The 21,492-nt window shown below is 43.3% G+C and overlaps 1 protein-coding gene across 2 annotated transcripts in view; it reads right to left on the reverse strand.

Moving 5' to 3' along the window:
- Nucleotides 1–423: 423 nt before the first annotated feature.
- LOC118389489 (G-protein coupled receptor 22-like) overlaps nt 424–21,492 on the reverse strand; it is an 83,262-nt gene continuing 62,193 nt past the window's right edge. For both annotated transcript variants that reach the window (XM_035779397.2, XM_052526935.1), the window contains one exon: nt 424–3,091. In XM_035779397.2, the coding sequence (XP_035635290.1) occupies nt 1,273–2,976 (1,704 nt within the window). In that variant the 5' untranslated portion in view covers nt 2,977–3,091 and the 3' untranslated portion in view covers nt 424–1,272. The remainder of the gene's footprint in view (nt 3,092–21,492) is intronic.

Genomic DNA, 21,492 nt, shown 5'->3' on the forward strand with positions numbered 1-21,492 from the left:
CGAGCAAGGAGGCCTACAAACCTGATTCAGTTACACCAGCTTTGTCAGGAGGAATGGGCCAAAATTCACCCAACTTATTGTGGGAAGGCTACCCAAAACGTTTGACCTAAGTTAAACAATTTAAAAGGCAATGCTACCAAATACTAATTGAGTGTACGTAAACTTCTGACCCACTGGGAATGTGATGAAAGAAATAAAAGCGGAAATAAATAATTCTCTCTACAATCATTCTGAAAATAAAGTGGTGATCCTAACTGACCTAAGGCAGGGAATCTTTACTAGGACTAAATGTCAGGAATAGTGAAAAACTGAGTTTAAATGTATTTGGCTAAGGTGTACGTAAACTTCCGACTTCAACTGTATATATATATATATATATATATATATATATATATATATATATATATATACACACACACACACACTCTGGACTCCGACATTGCTCGTCCTAATATTTCTATATTTCTTAATTTCATTCTTTTACCTTTTTGGATTTATTAGCATTTTTATGTATTGTTATTATTGCACTGTTGGAGCTAGGAACAAAAGCATTTCGCTCCACCCGCAATAACATCTGCTAAATATGTCTATGCAACAAATAACATTTTATTTTATTTGGGTGTTTTTGGAGCCTTTGTTCATATTTTTTCGGGGACCTCATACTAAACAATGAGGATGAGGAAGCAATTTGCTGTTTGGGGGAAGTAAAAACAAACAAACATGAAATCACAAAAAAATGTGTCAGGACCCTTCTATAACATGCCATTTACAGTACATCAAAAATAGGTTGTAAAAAAAGGTTGTAAAAAATAAAACTTCACCTTTAATGCATGACTAATCAAATGATAAACTGTTACTGGATATTGACTCTCATTGAGATCTGTGTGCAGGTAGATATTGTGTGTTCACAACAGGTTGATCAATGTGTGTGGATATTTTTGCTCTGTACCTATACTGGGATGTATATCTACAGTAACTAAGGTTGCGGCAACGCAGGTGATGTCACATATTGCTTTGTAGCTTGGCATTGCCATGGAGAAGGAGTGGCCATCTTGTCGTTAACTGGGGGACTAATGAAGAGCTGTGTACATAGATCACAGAGCAGGTCTGATGTTAATTAGAGCTCTGGGCCCACCTGCCATCATCACACATCTGGATGGAGGGAGGTGCTGATGATGTAGTGTGACCTTTGTCAACTATCACACACTGTACACCCATATACACATGCAAGCTCGCTTGTATACGCACGCACACACACAGCTGCACTGCCTCTCATTCTCTCACAGCCACTGTTAGGCAGTTACTGGTGGCGTCACTGCCCTCCAGTCGGGGCTTGCGTCCCTTCCTCTGTCCACCCCCCTGCACCCAGGAATTGTGAATAACAGCTCCCCCGTTGGGCGCCGGGTCGACCTGCAGCAGGGACACCACCCTCTTCTTGACATGGGTCTTCAGCGCTTTACGCAGCTTTTGCCTGGTGAAGGCATAGAGCAGCGGGTGGAAGATGGTGGTGCCGTATGCCATGGCCAGGAAGCAGAGCCTCACACGTACCAGGCCATCGCTGGGGCCCAGGCACAGTATCAACACGTTCACCATGGACAGAGGAGCCCAGCAGCCCAGGAAAGAGGAGATGATGATCAGGGACATCTTGAAGACTCTCCGCTGGCGCTCCCGCCGGTCCCGGTGGCGCCTCACTGCCCTCCTCAGGGCGATGATGGCCGACACAGAAGCCTGGACGCCTGGGCGGTCTGCCGCCGCCGGTGGGGGGGAGATGTCGTCAGTGGGGTTAGGGGTCGCTGGGGTGGTGGCGCTGGGGGTGTTGGCGGTGGTGTTGGTGACCCCCGTGGCCCCACTGTCAGAGGTAACCAGGGGCATGGAGGAGAGGGGCGGGAGGGAGCTGGGGGATGGGATGAGGGGTGGGTGGGTGAGGCGTTGGTTCTGGCTGGAGGAACCTCTCCCCTCTGTGGCCAGACTCAGTCCCTTCCTCCTTTGTCTCCGCCTGCGGATCCTGCAGCCTGAGTCCTTATTGGAGGCCCGTGGGCCCCTCTTTATGTGGGTGCCGATGCGGATGTTGAGGGCCTGCAGGATGCGGGAGTATGTGAACAACATGACGACCACGGCGATGAAGAAGCAGGGTACCTGCAGGAGGAGGTGGTAGTACATGGCCAGGCCCGTGTGGTAGCCCTGCCCACCCACACATAGCAGTGTCCGGTTCTGCCTCAATGGCGGCAGGGGGTGGGAGTAGTATGGAGTAGAGGGGGTGGAGGGAGTGGGGGTCAGCCCAGTGTGGTTTTGCCCAGTGGGGGTAAGTCCAGTAGGGGCTTCAGAATCAGACTCAGGGATCAGATCCCCCATCTCCATCTCCAACCCTCCTCCAATCTCGTTGTCTTCCGCGTCAGACCCCATTGAGAAGAAGTCCCCCTCCAGGAAGGGCAGGAAGAAGACGGCCAGTGATATGGCCCAAACGGCAGCCAGGAGGAGTGCAGCACGTCGCGGGGTCAGTAGCCGCGTGGCTGGACGGACGGTGATGTCGTAACGGTCCAGGCTGATGACCAGCACATTGATGGCCGTGGCCACACTGGTGAAGGTGACGCAGGCCTCATGGAAGCAGCACAGCGTAGCCAGGATGCCCCCGCCACTACCGTCCACTGGGAGCAGGATGATCGCCACGGTCAGCGGCAGACACAGCACACACACCAGGATGTCCAGCACGTGCAAGCTGACCGTAACCATGTTGCTGACTGAGTCAACCAGGTTGGACTGGGCGCAGTAGAGCACCAGCACGGTCAGGTTGCTGCTGAAGCCGAGCACCAGCTCCAGCATCAGCACGGTGGTGAGGGACACCTGGAAGCCCAGGGGTAAGGGGACGCTCCAGCCCTCCTCAGTCCCCGACACATCCCCTCTCTCCAAAAGTCCCGACCCCTGCCCATCGCTGGTCTCCAGGAGGTCAGTATAGCCCTTGGTCTCCATGGACACCATGGCACTCGCTCATGCATAGCAACGGCCAAGCCAGTCCATGCCCTGCCCTCTCCTTTTCTCCTGGCTTTGACTGGACGGTGATAACGGTGATTGACAGGTCTGCACCTCTGAAGTTCTGTGGAGAGAAGGAGAGAAGGAGGGTGAATAGCTCAGCTAGTACCTATCACCTTATAGCTATAGGACCTAGAGCTCCTCTTAAGCCTCCAACATCAAATATGCAGCAAACATGATTAATTAACATCCAATCACATTAACCGTTACTCTCTCGTGGGAAACCTTCACTCTTGCGCAGACATTTAGAAATTTAACATGACAATTTGAAAAATAAGCCACGGGAGTGTTTTGAGTGAGAATAAAGATGACTTTCGAGTAGTAAGACATGTATAAAAACAACAGTGAATTCTATGCTTTACAGCTGGATGAGTCAACAGATGTGGCAGGCCTGGCACAGCTCCTGGTACATGTCCGTTACGTTTATGGGGGGTCAATTAAGGAAGATATCCTCATCTGCAAACCACTGGAAACCTGGACAACATGAGAGGGTATTTTTAAAGTACTGGACAGCTTTGTGACATCAAATGCACTTTGGTGGTCAAGATCTGTTGGTATCTGTACTGATGGCGCAAAAGCCATGACAGGGAGACATAGTGGAGTAGTAACACACGTGCAAGCAGTTGCTCCCAATGCCACTTGGGTACACTGCAGCATCCACCAAGAGGTTTGAAAGACGTTTGACACTACAGTGAAAATGGTTAACTTTGTTAAAGCAAGGCCCCATTATTTTCTGCATTAGGCGATGATATGGGCAGCGACCATGTAAAGCTTTTACAACATACAGAAGTGCGCTGGTTATCAAGGGGCAAAGTATTGACATATTGTTTTGAATTGAGAGACAAGCTTAAAGTTGTATTTAATGACAATCATTTGCACTTGTCTGGCTGCTTGCAAGATGACAGGTTTCTCACACGACTGGCCTATCTGGGTGATGTTTTTTCTCGCCTGAATGATCTGAATCTAGGATTATAGGGACTCTCCGCAACTATATTCAATGTGTGGGACAAAATTGAGGCTATGATTAAGATGTTGGAGATCTTCTCTGTCTGCATTAACAGGGACAACACACAGGTTCTTCCATCATTGTATTACTTTTTTGTGTGCAAATGAACTCAAGCTTACTGACAATGTCAAATGTGATATAGCAAAGCACCTGAGTAATCTGGGTGTGCAATTACATAGGTACTGTACTTTCCCAAAACGGACGACACAAACAACTGGATTCGTTATCCCTTTCATGCCCTGCCTCCAAATCCACTTACTGCTATCTGCTATCTGATCAAGAGAGCCTGGTCAAAATTGCAACAAGCGGTTCTGTGAAAATTGAATTTAATCAGAAGCCACTGCCAGATTTCTGGCAGGGCTGCGCTCAGAGTTTCTTGTCTTGGAAAATCGCGCTGTTAAGACACTGATGCCCTTTGCAACCACATACATATGTGTGAGTGGATTCTCGGCCCTCACTAGCATAACAACTACATACAGACACAGACCGAGTGTGAAAAATGATTTAAGACTGATACTCTCCAATACAACCTAACATTGCAGAGTTATGTGCATCATTTCAAGCACACCCTTCTCATTAACCTGTGGTGAGTTATTCAAAATGTTTGATTAACAAATAAGGTTTTATATGTAAGATGGCTAAATAATGAGCAAAATTATGAATTATTATTATATTATTATTTGTGCCCTGGTCCTACAAGAGCTCTTTGTCACTTCATGCCCTGCCAAGCCGGGTTGTGACAAAAACTCATTCTTATGTTTGATAAATGTATTGTTTATTGTGTGTGTGGCAGGCTTACAATGATGGCAAAAAAATATATTTGAGAGTGCACTGACCCTGGTGCTAGAGGGGGTACGCAGTTGGAGGTTGAATGTTTTAAGTGGTGCGGGACTATAAAAAGTTTGGGAACCACTGGACTAGAGGTATGATGTATGATCAGAGCTGAGACAACAACATGTGTCATGGAGGCACTGGAAATAGTTCTAGGGGGTGGAGGGTGGTGAGAATACTTTTCCCTCTCTGAGGATGGCACGGAGTGTGGTGTGTGTGTGTGTTTGTGAGTGAGTGCCGTGAAGTTGGAGGTGAACAGATGGAAGTGCCACAAGCAGCCCCCACAGCTTTTTAACAAGCCAATGGGGAGATATTGGCCTACAGAACTCCCCACCTCCTGTATTCTACCGCCTGGCTGTATCCCTGAACCAGTAAGGAGGAGACGCAAATTTCACTGCCCACATTCTGAGCGAGTGGGTGGGCGGTTCATCCTTACACAACATACACCCTCCATTAACTAGGTCAGATAACATGCATACGTTATGGAAAAGTCCTCTTTTCTCAAAAAATACTCATAAATACATATCCAGATAGGAGACACATTCAAACACTGCTCCAATGATGATCAATCTTCATATGAGTCCAGACAGTTTTTCTCTGCCCACAGATGAGGTGAAACACAGTCAAACCTTTTTACAAAACAAACACCCTCCAAATCTCTGTTAAATCCCACGCTTTCATTGCTTAATTTCAACCGTGGATAGCTAATGAGATGAGAGGTTTCACACGTTGATGAGCAGGTTTCATCGTTCCTTGTTGGGGTGCGTTATAGAGCGTACAGGGCTTGTTGTCATAGCCCAGGGCCAACAGTGTGGCGACAGTTAATAGTTTTCAGAGGGGTGCGTCGGAACATAAACAAGGCTAGTAGTAACTAGCAACACCCCTCCCTCCCCTCCATCTCTTCCCTACAACGCTCATCTGTCTGTTTTTTAGATCCATGCCTTGCCTCCATCCGGCTTATGTTGCCCTAGTTGGCACATATCTCCTTTTCAAGTTTGATTCTCTCACAGACAAGGTTCTGAGCCACATGCAGTTTGCTCAGATGTGGCTCAGAACGTTATGTCACCAAGTTGCATTGGTTAAACTAACTTCTCAGCTTGAAATACCATAAATTCTCTGGTGGACCTTTTCATGTTCAAACTGCATGAGAACACATACTTAATGAAGGGCCAAATTCATTCTGGTCAGATAAAATGACAATACAGAATTCACTTCGGGCACTTTAGTGTTGAGTGTTGTACTGTTTTTCCTCTCTCCTGCATGCGTCCTATTGATAATGTCTCTTGAACCTTTCTATTTCTGTACTATGGCATAAATAGTATACTATGGTGTAAATACTATAGTACACACTGTAGAGTTTTTGCAGACTTTACTGTAGTATTTACTGTAGTATACTGTAGTATTGACAGTGGTAATGAAGTAGAAATACTTTGAAGTACTACTTAAGTAGTTTTTTGGGGTATTTGTACTTTCCTATGCTATGTATATTTTTTACTTTTATACCACTACATTCCTAAATGTTCTTTAACACGTAAAAGTACTTGTTACATTTCAGAAGGGTAAAAATTACAAAAATAAAAAATATATTTTACTTTTTTTATATTTGACTTTCACTTTTACTTTTCTATTAAGGTATATTTAATTTTACTCAAGTATAACAATTTGGTACTTTTTCCACCACCAAGCATTTACAGTTAACTACATTATAGAAAACTAGTATATACTATTGTAATTAATGTTGTGTTTTGCATTTTGTAGTGTAGTGTTTTTGACATAGAAGTGGAAGCTTTCTCCTACAGGAGAATGATTAAAATAGTGCACTTTCCATAATCTGTAGGCAGGTAGGAAGGACTTAGACCTCGACAGATAGTGCAGCACCTCTGCTCCATATATGATCTACACTTAGCATGCAGGTTTCTCACTTATGGGTAGCACAAATTGGGATATGGGAGAGGGGAATGGGCAGGGTGTATGCTAAATAAACACTGTAGTATTTACTACAGTTCAAAACGTGTAGTGCTGTTGCGGACTGTAGTGTTTTTACGGACAATACTGTATTAAATACTACAGTTGGTGAGTGAGTAAGTGTTGGTCCCAACATTCTGTCTATTGTAAATAGTTCCTTGACCTCTGTTCCGTTCCAGCGTAGTTTAAAACTGCTCTGGTTCAACCTCTCCTTAAAAATACCAATCTAGACCCCTCCTCACTGAATAACTATAGACCAATCTCTAAGTTTCCTTTTGTATCCCAATTGTTTTTAAAGTTGATTTCAAGCAATTGGTGGCTTATTTCAGTATGAACCAACTTATTTAACAAATTCCAGTCGGGCTTCCACTCACTTCGCAGCACGGAACCGGCTTTATTGAAAGTCAGTAATGACCTTCTATTGGCTGCAGACGCCAGTGAACGCTCTATTCTTGTTCTTTTGGATCTCAGTTTGACAGATGAGATGCAGATGAGCAGGGACCCTGGGCATCTTTCTTTTGGTGTTTTTCAGTCAGTAGAAAGGCCTCTTTAGTAGTGTCCTAAGTTTTCATAACTGTGACCTTAATTGCCTACCGTCTGTAAGTTATTAGTGTCTTAACGACCGTTCCACAGGTGCATGTTCATTAATTGTTTATGCTTCATTGAACAGGCAAGGGAAACATCGTTTAAACCCTTTACAATGAAGATCTGTGAAGTTATTTGGATTTTTACGAATTATCTTTGAAAGACAGGGTCCTGAAAAAGGGACGAGTTTATGTTACTTAACAGTTGCCAATAAAATAAGTCCTAAATGGAAAGGAATATTTGTCATCTGCAGCCCCATGAAGTGTCTGCTACCACACCAAAGACTATCCCAGCAGCTCACCTCCAAACTCAGTATGGGGGATCCTCTTCCGGGCACACTTCCCTTGACCTCAGGGTTATCATCATGGTAATCCTGTATATGGCCTCTGTGAGGAATGGCCCAATGGCTACTGGGTAATATACCTGGCCTGGGCCTGGCTGAAATGACCCTTCTACCTGGCTGTGGTTGGAGGTAAATCTATTCTGACAGCCAATCATCCAGAAATAATATGAGAGGCAGAGATATTCTATTTAGAATTACCTATACAGGCTTTGAGTGAAGTCTTGTGGACCTGTGCACCTACAGCCAAGATGGTAGATAAATAAAGATGTCTTACTCAGGCTGTTTAGGCATAGAGAAAATGGCAACAGTTCCGGTCTACATAGGTGGTGGCTCTTCCATAGACACCAATGAGATAGCAGCTGGGTCTGGCCTACTTGTATATGAACTGAATTGTTTTGCCAGTGAGATGTCTAGCTTCCTCTCTGCTGGAGCAACCATATACAGAAAGTGGGATTGACGCACTTGTATCACCGAGTTTCTATTTTGATGGGACAGGAAGTGTACTTTCCCATACCACTTCCTTTTATCCTTTCTAGTCATGACCCAATTTATTGGGGGTATTTTCTATTCACTCCTGTAGCTAAAATGTAGCTTCCAGAATTTCTATTCGTCACACCAAGCCATGGAAATGTTTACGGATCAAATGTATAACATACTCAGAGTCTGCAATACTCTACACCCCACAGCCACAACCTTCTGAATGCGACTCCGCAACAACGTAAGAAGCAGTCCTATCTTTAATTTGAGATATTCCAGTATTCAAAACCGTTTGTTTATTGGGCAAAATAACTTAACCTGTTATTTGACAGGCTCTGGCAAGTTGGTCAAAATAACTCTGCTGAAGTGAAGCAGCGATTTACAGGGGCAATTGAAGACATGATGTCTGATGTGGAGACAGACCCAGAGGACCCGGATACATTTTTAATAACCTCCCGACCCTGGCGCTCCCCTGAGTTTGAGGACCTGATTGTATTAGCAAACAGGAGAAGAACCGCCTACCGAGAACATCTGATTGTGCAATAAACCACAAATAATTACCTGCACCTTACACACTATTTTCACTAACTCGTCACACCTGCTTCTCAAGAGACTTTTTGCCCTGACTCCCACTCACTCACTCAGACTTACATATTGACACACATACACACACAACATGACCTTATTTTTACTACTCTTTATTACTTATAGCTTTTTTTATATAAATGTATTTGCATTTTTTTTCATTCATTCCAATATCTTTTTAAACAAATTGTTTATGTACACTTCATTTAGTTATTATTTATTTAGAGTATTTTTATAATTTGTTTGACTTTTGAACACCTGTTCTTTTGGGGGTGGGGGGCAATATAGAGCAATTGTACTTATTTTATTACTTATATTTTTGGAAGGAGGTTAGGGATATCTTTTTTAACTTATATCTTGGCTTATCTTGTACACTTACGACAACCTTGTCCACCGGTATCTACCACTGGGGGTCCAAAATGTGGTGAGGTAACTACTCTCTTCATCCAAACTACTCACAATAACCCGACCTCAACCCAATTGAGATGGTTAGGGATGAGTTGGACCACAGAGTGAAGGAAAAGCATCCAACAAGTGCTCTGCATATGTGAGAACTCCTTCAAGACTGTTGGAAAAGCATTCCAGGTGAAGCTGTTTGAGAGAATGTCAAGAGTGTACAAAGCTGGCATCAAGGCAAAGGGTGGCTACCTTGAAGAATCTCAACTATAAAATATATTTTGATTTGTTTAACACTTTTTTGGTTACTAGATGATTCCATATGGGCTTCTGAGTGGCATAGCGGTCAAAGGCACTGCATCTTAGAGCATGAGGCATAACTACAGTCCATGGTTCGAATCCAGGCTGTATCACACCCGACTGTGATTGGGAGTCCCACAGGACAGCACACAATTGGCCCAGCGTCGTCCAGGTTTGGCTAGGGTAGGCCATCATTGTAAATAAGAATTTGCTCTTAACTGACTTGCCAAGATAAATAAATAAAAACTATATGTTTTATTTCATAGCTTTGATGTCTTCACTATTATTATATGTGGAAAATAGTAAAAATAAAGAAAAACCCTGGAATGAGTAGCTATGTCCAAACTTGTGACTGGTATTGTATGTGCTAAAGTTTCAGAAGAAACGTGTCAAAAGCTTAAGTTGCTCCAGCTCAACCACCATCATGTTGTTCATCATGTCAGCAGCACTAAAGAAAAACAAAAGGTCCTATCAGACTTGAAAACCTGAGGCAATACTGAATGCATTTGAGGACGTTTTTGAAGGGATGGGGGGCCCTGCTAGGTGAGCTCCACCTGGTGGGGGATGAGTCTGTTAGACCAGTTTAACAGCTTCATTGAAGCAAATCAAGAAATTGGTAAGCAACCAACCAATCCCAAAGAAATGACCCTACAATGTGATGCAAGTGACAAGGGCCTAGGGACTTTATCACGGTGCACACTGATCACAAGCCGCTTGAGGTTATCTCCAAAAAGCATCTTCTGTCTGTCCCGAAGCCACTTCAAATGATATTGCTAAAGCTTCAACATTATCAACTACAGGTAGTATACAAGAAAGGAATAGAGATTCACGTTGCATATTTCTTGTCTAGAGAAGCACCCCCAACAACTAGTTACCCGCAATATCGGACAAATGAGACTGTATATGCTCTACAGGCTGAATTTGAAGACGTGAACCATGCTAATGATCAAAACATCTCCCCGCAGACACTGGATAGTATCAAAACTAATTCAGCAGAGAATAAGACTTTTTATTTAACTAGGCAAGTCAGTTAAGAATAAATTCTTATTTTCAATGACAGCTTAGGAAAAGTGTGTCAACTGCCTTGTTCAGGAGGACAGATTTTTACCCTGTCAGCTCAGGGATTTGATCTAGTAACCCTTCGGTTGCTAGTCCACCACTCTAACCACTAGGCTACCTGCCACCCCATGCTTCCATCTTTAATCCTAAGAGGCTGGCCGGACACAAGAAAGAGTACGCCCATCCTGGTGAGGGACTACTGGACATACAGAGTGCTAGTGCCAGAAACATTACGCCCATAGGTGCCCAATATGCTGCCAGTGCGGCACACTAGGACAAGGGCTAACATAAGACAGCTCCTGCAGGAACGGGGAATGTCTTTTAAGATATAAAGGCTTCTTTAATATTATATAATAATACAATTTAAAAAGGTGTTGATAATGTAAATGTGTATTTTCGCTGTGGTATTAGCATGGTATGGAGTGCTCGAGCCAATTATATATGAAGAGGAAGATGTTAAGATAATGTGCATAATGCCAACCCAGAGATGGAGCTAGTGGGCACCTACCTAGGATATGTAAACAGGTGCCTTATGAGAGTCTGATTAGGATGTCATGACCTGTAACATGTCAATCGAATCAAATTGTATTGGTCACATAGAAAAAGCCATATCTCAGACTGGCCAATAAAAATAAAATATTAAGATGGGCAAAAGAACAGACACTGGACAGAGATATGGCTTTTTATTTGCAACTCTGCCTAGAAGGCCAGCATCCCTGAGTCGCCTCTTCACTGTTGACATTGAGACTGGTATTTTGCGGGTACTATTTAATGAAGCTGCCAGTTGAGTACTTGTGAGGCATCTGTTTCTCAAACTAGACACTCTAATTTGTCCTCTTGCTCAGTTGTGCACCGAGGCCTCCCACACCTCTTTCTATTCTGTATAGAGCCAGTTTGCGCTGTTCTGTGAGGGGAATAGTACAAGCATTGTATGAGATTTTCAGTTTCTTGGCAATTTCTCGCATAGAATAGCCTTTATTTCTCAGCACAAGAATAGACTGATGAGTTTCAGAAGAAAGTATTTTGTTTCTGTCTATTTTGAGCATGTAATCGAACCCAGAAATGCTGATGCTCCAGATACTCAACTAGTCTAAAGAAGACCAGTTATATTGCTTCTTTAATCAGCACAACAGTTTTCAGCTGTGCTAACATAATTGCTAAATGGTTTTCTAATGATGAATTAGCCTTTTAAAATGATAAACTTGGATTAGCTAACACAACGTGCCATTGGAACACAGGAGTGATGGTTGCTGATAAATGGGCCTCTGTACGCCTATGTAGATATTTCATAAAAAAATCTTCCGTTTCCAGCTACAATAGTCATCTACAACATTATTAACAATATCTAGACTGCATTTCTGATCAATTTGATGTTTTTTTTAAAAAAGAAAAAAAAATCGCTTTTCTTTCAAAAACAAGGACATTTCTAAGTGACCCCAAACTATTGAACAGTAGTGTAAGATAGTCTAGCTAGCTACATTTTCATATATTACACAGTTCTAATTTTGTCATAAAGTAGTTTAAGTTAAAGTGTACTGTTAGCTAGCTAGCTAACGTTAGCTGGCTGGCTCGCTAGCTAATGTTAAGTGCATGATCTGTGTTGTAATGTTATTCGAATCTCAAAGCCATTTGCTTTTCTAGTTTATAGCTTAGTGTTAGCTAGCTAACATTGAACTTGGTTGGTTAGCTACCTGCAGATTCATGCAGGGTAGTAATATCTATATATATATATATATATATATATATATATATATATATGAGTGGTTCATTGTTTAGCTAGCTAGCTACATGTTTTAACAAAAGACTCTATTCAAGTAACCATTTCATTAGAATGTTAATGATATCACTGCAAAAACTGTTGATAGACGTAGCTGGTAAATTCACTCCGGCTATCTACTTTGATTAAAGAGCACTCTCGTCTGAGTGTGCCAAAGCGCAGAATAACTGAAGAATTTACGAACGCTCAACACCCACTGAATATGGCCGGTGTCTGTAAACTTTGACAAAAAAGCATAAATTGTTGCCAGCAGCGCAGTGTCACCAACACCCTGGATAACATAAAAACAGCCAAACCATCTCTGCTAGGGCAAGTAAAATGGTCAGTGAGCCTTTCTCTCATTTGTGTCTGGAAGTAGCTAGCAAGCTAGGCAACATCAGCCAGTTTGCTTGGGTGCTTCACAGCTGTTGCTAGGACAGAACATGCGGGACCAAACCTTAAAGAGATGGGTGGGGCTAAAGCTTAAGAGGGTGTAAACGATGCCGAATGGGTGTAGACAAAGAAGGGCTCTCCAGTAGTTGTATCAAAACATTCCAAGCCCATTTTCTCAAAAGTAAAGTTACAAGTTTATCAACTTTCAAAGCAGAATTACTTTCCCATTGTTCCTCAACTGTAGTGTATTATATACAATTTTCTAGCACTGAGTCCCTACTTTTATCCAATGTAAAAAAAACACCATTTCAAATGTTGCTATATACTGTAAGACCGAATCGAGCCAGTCGGTCACAAATAGGATACTTGCGCCTTACAGCCCATTACATAACCAAAGAGTGGGTGCTTGTGGAGAACGTGACATTCACCATGGATTGGGACAGTTCCCAGCTCAAAACTGCAGATAACATGAGGCCAGCTATTGTGAATGTGTGCTTGTGGATCTTGTTGATTTCCTCTATCATCTCAAAGATGCATATCAACAGCCTACTCTACACCTGGTAATTGTGTCATTCCAAATGATAAAGCGTCACTTACAGCTGGATTTGTGGTGTCAGAGAGAAGCCAGCTGACCACAATCGGTGGATGACTTCCTTTTCCTGCACCGCAATTCGAGAAATCAGAGTGATGAATGGACTATTTTTGAAATGATTGTTTTAGTAGCCTAGCGGCTGGGTTTCCCTTTGTAATCTGTGATAGTTTGCAAGCCCAGCCACATCCGAAAAACATCAGAGCCAGTGTAGTAGGATTCAATCTTAGTTCTGTATTGACGCATTGCCTGTTTGATGGTTTATCTGAGGGTGTAGTGTGATTCCTTATAAGCGTCTGGGTTAGTGTCCCACTCCCTGAAAGTGGCAGCCTAGCCTTTAGCTCAGTGTGGATGTTACCTGTAATCCATGGCTTCTGGTTGGGATATGTATGTATGGTCACTAGGGACGATGTCGTCGATGCACTTATTAATGAAGCTAGTGACTGATGTGGTAAACTCCTCAATGCCATCTGATAAGTCCCGGAACATATTCCAGTCTGTGCTAGCAAAACAGTCATGTAGCTTAGCATCCGCTTCATTGGACCATTTCTGTATTAAGAGTGTCACTGGTACTTCCTGTTTGAGTTTTTGCTAGTAAGCAGGAATCAGGAGGAGTTATGGTCGGATTTGCCAAATGTAGAGCGAGGGCGAGCTTTGTATGCGGCTCTGCATATGGAGTAAAGGTGATATAGGTTGTTTTACCCTCTAGTTGCACAGGTGACATTCTGGTAGAAATGAGGTGAAACGGATTTAATTTTTTTCTGCATTAAAATCACCGACCACTAAGAGCACCACCACTGGATGAGCATTTTCTTGTTTTCATTATGGCCCTATACAGCTTGTTGAGTGCAGTCTTAGTGCCACCATCGAATTGTGGTGGTAAATAGACAGCTACGGAAAATATTGGTAAATAGTATGGCCTACAGCTTACCAGATCGCGTACCAGCTGTTTGTTTACAATGAGACACACACCACGCCCCTTGAGCTGAACTGACAATGCCATTCTGTCCAGCTAGAATATTATCCAGCTCTGACTTTATGTGTAGGCCTATGTGAGGCAACTCCGAATCCCGAGTTTCGGCTCGATGGGTCATTCGGTGACCTTAATTGGTGCTGAAAATTCACATTTTCCGGGCGTTGCTATGGGGTCCTTGAATGAGCTATCGGACAGAAACGTTGGGGTCCAGCTCTATGGGCCGAGGCGGTTTCAATGCACCTAGTCTTGCGACTCTGGGACATTTCTAAATGTCGTCATTTTCTTTGATGTTAAAATGAATTGAAGTTATTGCAAATGTACGAGGCTGTTTCTTGGAGCTCTTTGTCTGATGGTTCTTTGATAGTTTGAACAAAGGTGACTATTGCAGGCTCTGTGTTTCTCTAAGCACCACACTGTGTCACTTCATCCTTGCTGTGTGTGTGTGTGTGTGTGTGAGTTTTTATTGGAAATCTGAACTGATTTACAGTTCATGAGGGTTGCCTAATCACACATATGAAGTTTTGGAAAGATGTGACTTTTTTAACCCTTTGAAACAGCCACTGTGACCCCAATTTAAGGCACGTCCGGTTGGCACAGAAAGGTAAAAGTAGACACACACATAAGTAAACACATATCCTCATTGGGGTAGGCTTTTACAGAGTTTTAAGTCTTTACGTTAAGAACTGACTGATTTACACAAACTGCAGGTTGGGTATGTATGGAAAAACATTTTAGGGTGATTTTAACCACTTCCGGTTGCTCCAGGAAGCTTAGAATCAACGCAGGTAGTCCTCATAGTGGTGTGATGAATTGTCATCGAAGACAGGTTCATAAGACATGCATAATCCACATAGGCTTCAGGTTGAATTTAGGGGAGCAGGCAATGTATTCCTATGGGGAGGGAAGTCATTGCAAACTGCTTGATGTAAACACCTTCTTTTCACTGTTAAGGGTTAATGCCACATGGTCAAGGTTTGCACAGATCGGGAGGACCTCAGGAACGTTCCTGAGGTCGAATCTAACCCTAACGGTTCTCTCGCTGTCACCCAAAAGCACCTGAAATTTAGGGCCAGGCTTCATTTTGGGCCTTCTTATTTTCACGGTCGCTGCACTCAGAGCGGGGCGTCTCGTTGAACTCGGCCTAGAGATTATGGTAATACCGTTGCAGGCACTGTGTGTCATTAAGCCCCGCACTGTGTCACTCCATCCTTGCTGTGTGTGTGTGTGTGTGTGTGTGTGTGAGAGAGTTTTTCTTTAACATCTGTTGGGAGAAATGGCTGATTTACAGTTCATGAGGGTTGCCTAATCACACATATGAAGTTTTGAAAAGATCTGAGGTACCGGAATGCATTAAAAAAATCATTACAAGCATATCATCACATTTGCATAGAGGCATAACAGTAGAGGCACTTCCAGGAGTTTCACATATGGGGAACATTTTTAGTAGCATAGGTTCCTGGAAAAATATGCCCTTTTATACAATTCTACATAATTTGACATGACTGGAGACTTTGACAAAATCTTATAAGAGGAAATTATAGTATATCACGGCTCAGGATATGGCCCAGATGCAGACACAGGAGGCGGATAGTACAGATCTCAGATAATTTATTACAAAACACGGGGCAGGCAAAGGGCAGGTCGAGGAAAGGCAGAGGTTCGTGATCAAGTCAGAGTCAGGCAGGTACAGGACGGCAGGCGGGCTCGGGGTCAGGGCAGGCAGAGGTTTGTAATCAGGTCAGAGGCCTGCAGCTGGGTCATGCAGCTGCAGGCCCGGGCAACTCCAGTCTTCAGGGACCTGATTGGTTTCACACTTTTGCCCCATCCCTAGCAAACACACCTGATTTAAACTAATTGCATTTTTAACTGAATATTATGATTAGTTGATTATTGGAGTCAGGTGTGTTAGCTGAGGCAAAAGTGTGACACCAATCAGGCCCCAGAGGACTGCAGCTGCATGACCCAGCTGCGCTTCAGCTTCAGCTCACAGACAGATGGCCTGACATTCTCCTGTAAATCAAATCAAATCAAATTTTATTTGTCACATACACATGGTTAGCAGATGTTAATGCGAGTGTAGCGAAATGCTTGTGCTTCTAGTTCCGACAATGCAGTGATAACCAACAAGTAATCTAACTAACAATTCCAAAACTACTGTCTTATACACAGTGTAAGGGGATAAAGAATATGTACATAAGGATATATGAATGAGTGATGGTACAGAGCAGCATACAGTAGATGGTATCGAGTACAGTATATACATATGAGATGAGTATGTAGACAAAGTAAACAAAGTGGCATAGTTAAAGTGGCTAGTGATACATGTATTACATAAGGATGCAGTCGATGATGTAGAGTACAGTATATACGTATGCATATGAGATGAATAATGTAGGGTAAGTAACATTATATAAGGTAGCATTGTTTAAAGTGGCTAGTGATATAATTACATCATTTCCCATCAATCCCATTATTAAAGTGGCTGGAGTTGGGTCAGTGTCAATGACAGTGTGTTGGCAGCAGCCACTCAATGTTAGTGGTGGCTGTTTAACAGTCTGATGGCCTTGAGATAGAAGCTGTTTTTCAGTCTCTCGGTCCCAGCTTTGATGCACCTGTACTGACCTCGCCTTCTGGATGATAGCGGGGTGAACAGGCAGTGGTTCGGGTGGTTGATGTCCTTGATGATCTTTATGGCCTTCCTGTAACATCGGGTGGTGTAGGTGTCCTGGAGGGCAGGTAGTTTGCCCCGGTGATGCGTTGTGCAGACCTCACTACCCTCTGGAGAGCCTTACGGTTGAGGGCGGAGCAGTTGCCGTACCAGGCGGTGATACAGCCCGCCAGGATGCTCTCGATTGTGCATCTGTAGAAGTTTGTGAGTGCTTTTGGTGACAAGCCAAATTTCTTCAGCCTCCTGAGGTTGAAGAGGCGCTGCTGCGCCTTCTTCACGGCGCTGTCAGTGTGAGTGGACCAATTCAGTTTGTCTGTGATGTGTATGCCGAGGAACTTAAAACTTGCTAACCTCTCCACTACTGTTCCATCGATGTGGATAGGGGGGTGTTCCCTCTGCTGTTTCCTGAAGTCCACAATCATCTCCTTAGTTTTGTTGACGTTGAGTGTGAGGTTATTTTCCTGACACCACACTCCGAGGGCCCTCACCTCCTCCCTGTAGGCCGTCTCGTCGTTGTTGGTAATCAAGCCTACCACTGTTGTGTCGTCCGCAAACTTGATGATTGAGTTGGAGGCGTGCGTGGCCACGCAGTCGTGGGTGAACAGGGAGTACAGGAGAGGGCTCAGAACGCACCCTTGTGGGGCCCCCTGTAGAATTCTCTGACACATAGAAGAATTCATGGTTCCTTCTATTAAGGCAAGTCCCCCAGGTCCTGAGGCAGCAAAGTATCCCTAAACCATCACACTTTTTGCCACCATGCTTTACCGTTGGTATAAGGTTCTTACTGTGGAATGTAGTGTTTGGTTTTCGGCAGGCATAATGGGACCCATGTCGTCCAAAAAGTTATACTTTTGACTCATCTGTCCATAGAACATTCTTCCAAGAGTCTTGATGATCATCCAGGTTCTTCAAATACTAACACACCTGATTCAACTAATTAAGGGCTTGGTTATTAGTGAATTGGTTGAATCATGGGTTAGCAGTAGTAGTAGTAATAATAGTAAGCGTTTCACGCTAAAGACTATACCTGTTGTATTAGCTCATGTGACAACATTTGATTTGAGTAGTAGTTGTACTGGGCTGGAACAAAAGGTCCCCATGTCCAGGAATGGATAACGCTGTTTTGGACTATTTAATGAAAACAATGAAGGTAGAAAGACATTGAATAGTTAAGAATATAATGAGTGTTGTGTCATGCTAACGCTTACCTCATTAACTGCAGTTACTGCACTACTACAAAGCTGATATAGCATGTGGGGAGCATATGTGAATGAACTACTACCAAGGTAAAAAATACTATTTGAAACATTTGAGTACATGGACAGGATAAAGTCTCGGCAAAGTGATGAGAAGATTGGTGTTGTCCCTTGTGACCCTATGATGATTTGGACAACATGATAGACATCCTCTATCCTCTCTTAACGAAGACACTCCATTAATTTAGGGGATGATTGCATGCTGACACTGTGAGTGAACTGCAAACTATCATCTACAGAGTCATCTGATGAAACTCATACTGTCACGATTTTCACCGAAGTTGGCCCCCCTGCCTGTTCGGGCGGTGCTCGGCGTCACTGGCCTACTAGCCGCCACCGATCCCTTTTTCGTGGTCTGTTTGTTTTGTCTTATTAGTTGCACCTGTCTATTTGTGTGCTTGATTGGCTTCCTTATTTATAGTATGTTTACCCGCCCTTGTTTCGTGCGGGACCTGGTACCCTGTTGTGTTGGGTTGGTCCACATTTTCCGCGCCGCGCCCTCTTTTGTTGGGCATTATTTTCTGTGCGATATTAAAAGTGCAAGTCTTCCTGTGGAACTATATGCTCTCTGCGCCTGATTCTTCCCTCACGCACCAAGTTACCCGTGACACATACACACATCTATGTATACAAGAGCACACAATCACATGCCAACACACACACACACACAAATATAGATTTTTTGTAGATTTTTTAAAATAACTCCAATAGTTTGGGGAACCTTCCCTTTTTCTATGAGCAGCTGACTACGACCTAAAACCTAAAATTATCCCTTTTCACAAGTGACGATAAGGCAAAGAAAGTACAGAGAGGCGAATAAATCATGTTGAGACATGGAAGAGAGAAAATTCACATATAAAAAGGGGTTGACAGAATGAAAGTTCGCTACATGCGAGCAGTAAGCAAGAGGAGAAACCTTCAAATCCAGTGCCAAGCTGTTCAACTTCATATTACTGATCAACAACTTGTGTTTTCTACTTCTAGCAGTAACCATCTGTAGTTAGCATGCTGATCTGGCTCATTTGAGGTGAAATATCAATTCTCCAGCTGACCAGGGGACCGAGGAAGTGGGATCCTGTTTTACAGACAGGTAAACAAGCTGCCTCAAGAGGACCCTGAAGTGAGACAATGCCTTTCTGTCTCTGTCCACCTGTTCTAAAGAGGCTGCGTTTACACTAAGACTTGTAGGCTGCAGTGCTACTCAGTCCGTCTTGCATTGATGTGCAACCGGTTCTGACTCTTACCTCTGACAAAGGCACAGTGCAAAATCTAGTTCCAGCCTGTGTGTGTGTGTGTGTGTGTGTGTGTGTGTGTGTGTGTGTGTGTGTGTGTGTGTGTGTGTGCAAAATTGATTTGTCACATGTTTTGTAAAACAACAGTGAAATGCTTAATTAAGGGCCCTTCCCAACAATGCAGAGAGAAAGAAAATAAATAAATAATAATAAGCCGAATAAATACACAATGATTAATGATAGCGTGGCTATATACATGGGGTACCAGTACCGAGGCGATGTGCAGGGGTACAAGGTAATTGAGGTAGATATGTGCATATACTGTAGGTAGGGATAAAGTGATTAGGAAACAGGATAAATAATAAACAGTAACAGCAGCGTATGTGACGAGTCAAAAGAGTTTGTGCAAAATGAGTCAATGCAGATAGTAAACCAAATAGCTACCCACACTATTTAACAAACTATTTAGTAGTCTTATGGCTTGGGGGTAGAAGCTGTTGAGGGACCTGTTGGTTCTAGACTCGGTGCATCAGTACCGCTTGCCATGCGGTAGCAGAGAGAACAGTCTATGACCTGGGTGGCTGGAGTCTATAACCATTTTTTAAGGCCTTCCTCTGACACCACCTGGAGTAGTCCTGGATGGAAGGGAGCACAACCCCAGTGATGTACTGATGCACCGATGACCGTTCACACTACCCTCTGTAGTGCATTGCGGTCGGATGCCAAGCAGTTGCCATACCAAGCAGTGATGCAGCCAGCCAAGATGCACTCAAAGGTGCAGCTGTATAACTTTTTGAGGACCTGAGGTCCCATGCCAAATCTTTTCAGCCTCCTGAGGGGGAAGAGGCATTGTCGTGCCTTCTTCACGACGGTGTTAGTGTGTGTGGACCATGATAATTCTTAAGTGATGTGGACCTGCTCCACTACAACCCACAATCAGCTCCTTTGTATTGCTGATGTTGAGGGAGAGGTTGTTGTCCTGGCAACACACTGCCAGGTCTCTAACCTCCTCCCTGTAGGCTGCATCATCGTCATCGGTGATCAGGCCTACCACTTTGTGTTGTCGGCAAACTTAACTTCTTGCATCGAGCCATCCCGGATCCGGGATCGTGAATACAGCCTCAAGCTCATTACCATAACGCAACGTTAACTATTCATGAAAATCGCAAATGAAATTAAATGAATCTATTTGCTCTCAAGCTTAGACTTTTGTTAACAACACTGTCATCTCAGATTTTCAAAATATGCTTCTCAACCATAGCAAACTAGCATTTAGCATTTAGCGTTAGCATTTAGCATTAGCATTTAGCGTTAGCATTAGCAGGCAACATTTTCACAAAAACCAGCAAAAACATTCAATAAATAATTTACCTTTGAAGAACTTCGGATGTTTTCAATGAGGAGACTCTCAGTTAGATAGCAAATGTTCCGTTTTCCTGAAAGATTAGTTGTGCAGGAGAAATCGGTCCATTTTCTGCGTCATGTTTGGCTACCAAAGAAAAAATAAAAAATTCATTCATCCAAACGCCAAACTTTCTTCCACATTAACTCCATAATATCGACTGAAACATGGTAAACGTTGTTTAGAATCAATCCTCAAGGTGTTTTTCACATATCTCTTCATGATATATCATTCCTGGAAGTCTCCTCTCTGTCTCAATCACATGGATGAATGCAAGCAGCTTGGAGATTACGCAACAATTTCAACAAAGGACACTGGGCGGACCCCTGGTAAATGTAGTCTCTTATGGCCAATCTTCCAATGATATGCCTACAAATACATCAAAATGCTGCAGACAACTTGGAGAAACGATAGAAAGGGCAGGCTAATTCGTGGCGCTTTCACAGCCATATAATGAGACAATGGAAAACAGAGCCTCAAAAATCCTGCTCGTTTTCTGTTTGAAGTTGCATCTTGGTTTCGCCTGTAAGATCAGTTCTGGGGCACCCACAGATAATATCTTTGCAGTTTTGAAAACGTCAGAGTGTTTTCTTTCCAAAGCTGGCAATTATATGCATAGTCGAGCATCTTTTTGTGACAAAATATT

This window comes from Oncorhynchus keta, chromosome 10 (genome assembly GCF_023373465.1).
Source record: "Oncorhynchus keta strain PuntledgeMale-10-30-2019 chromosome 10, Oket_V2, whole genome shotgun sequence".
NCBI classification, from domain to species: Eukaryota; Metazoa; Chordata; class Actinopteri; order Salmoniformes; family Salmonidae; genus Oncorhynchus; species Oncorhynchus keta.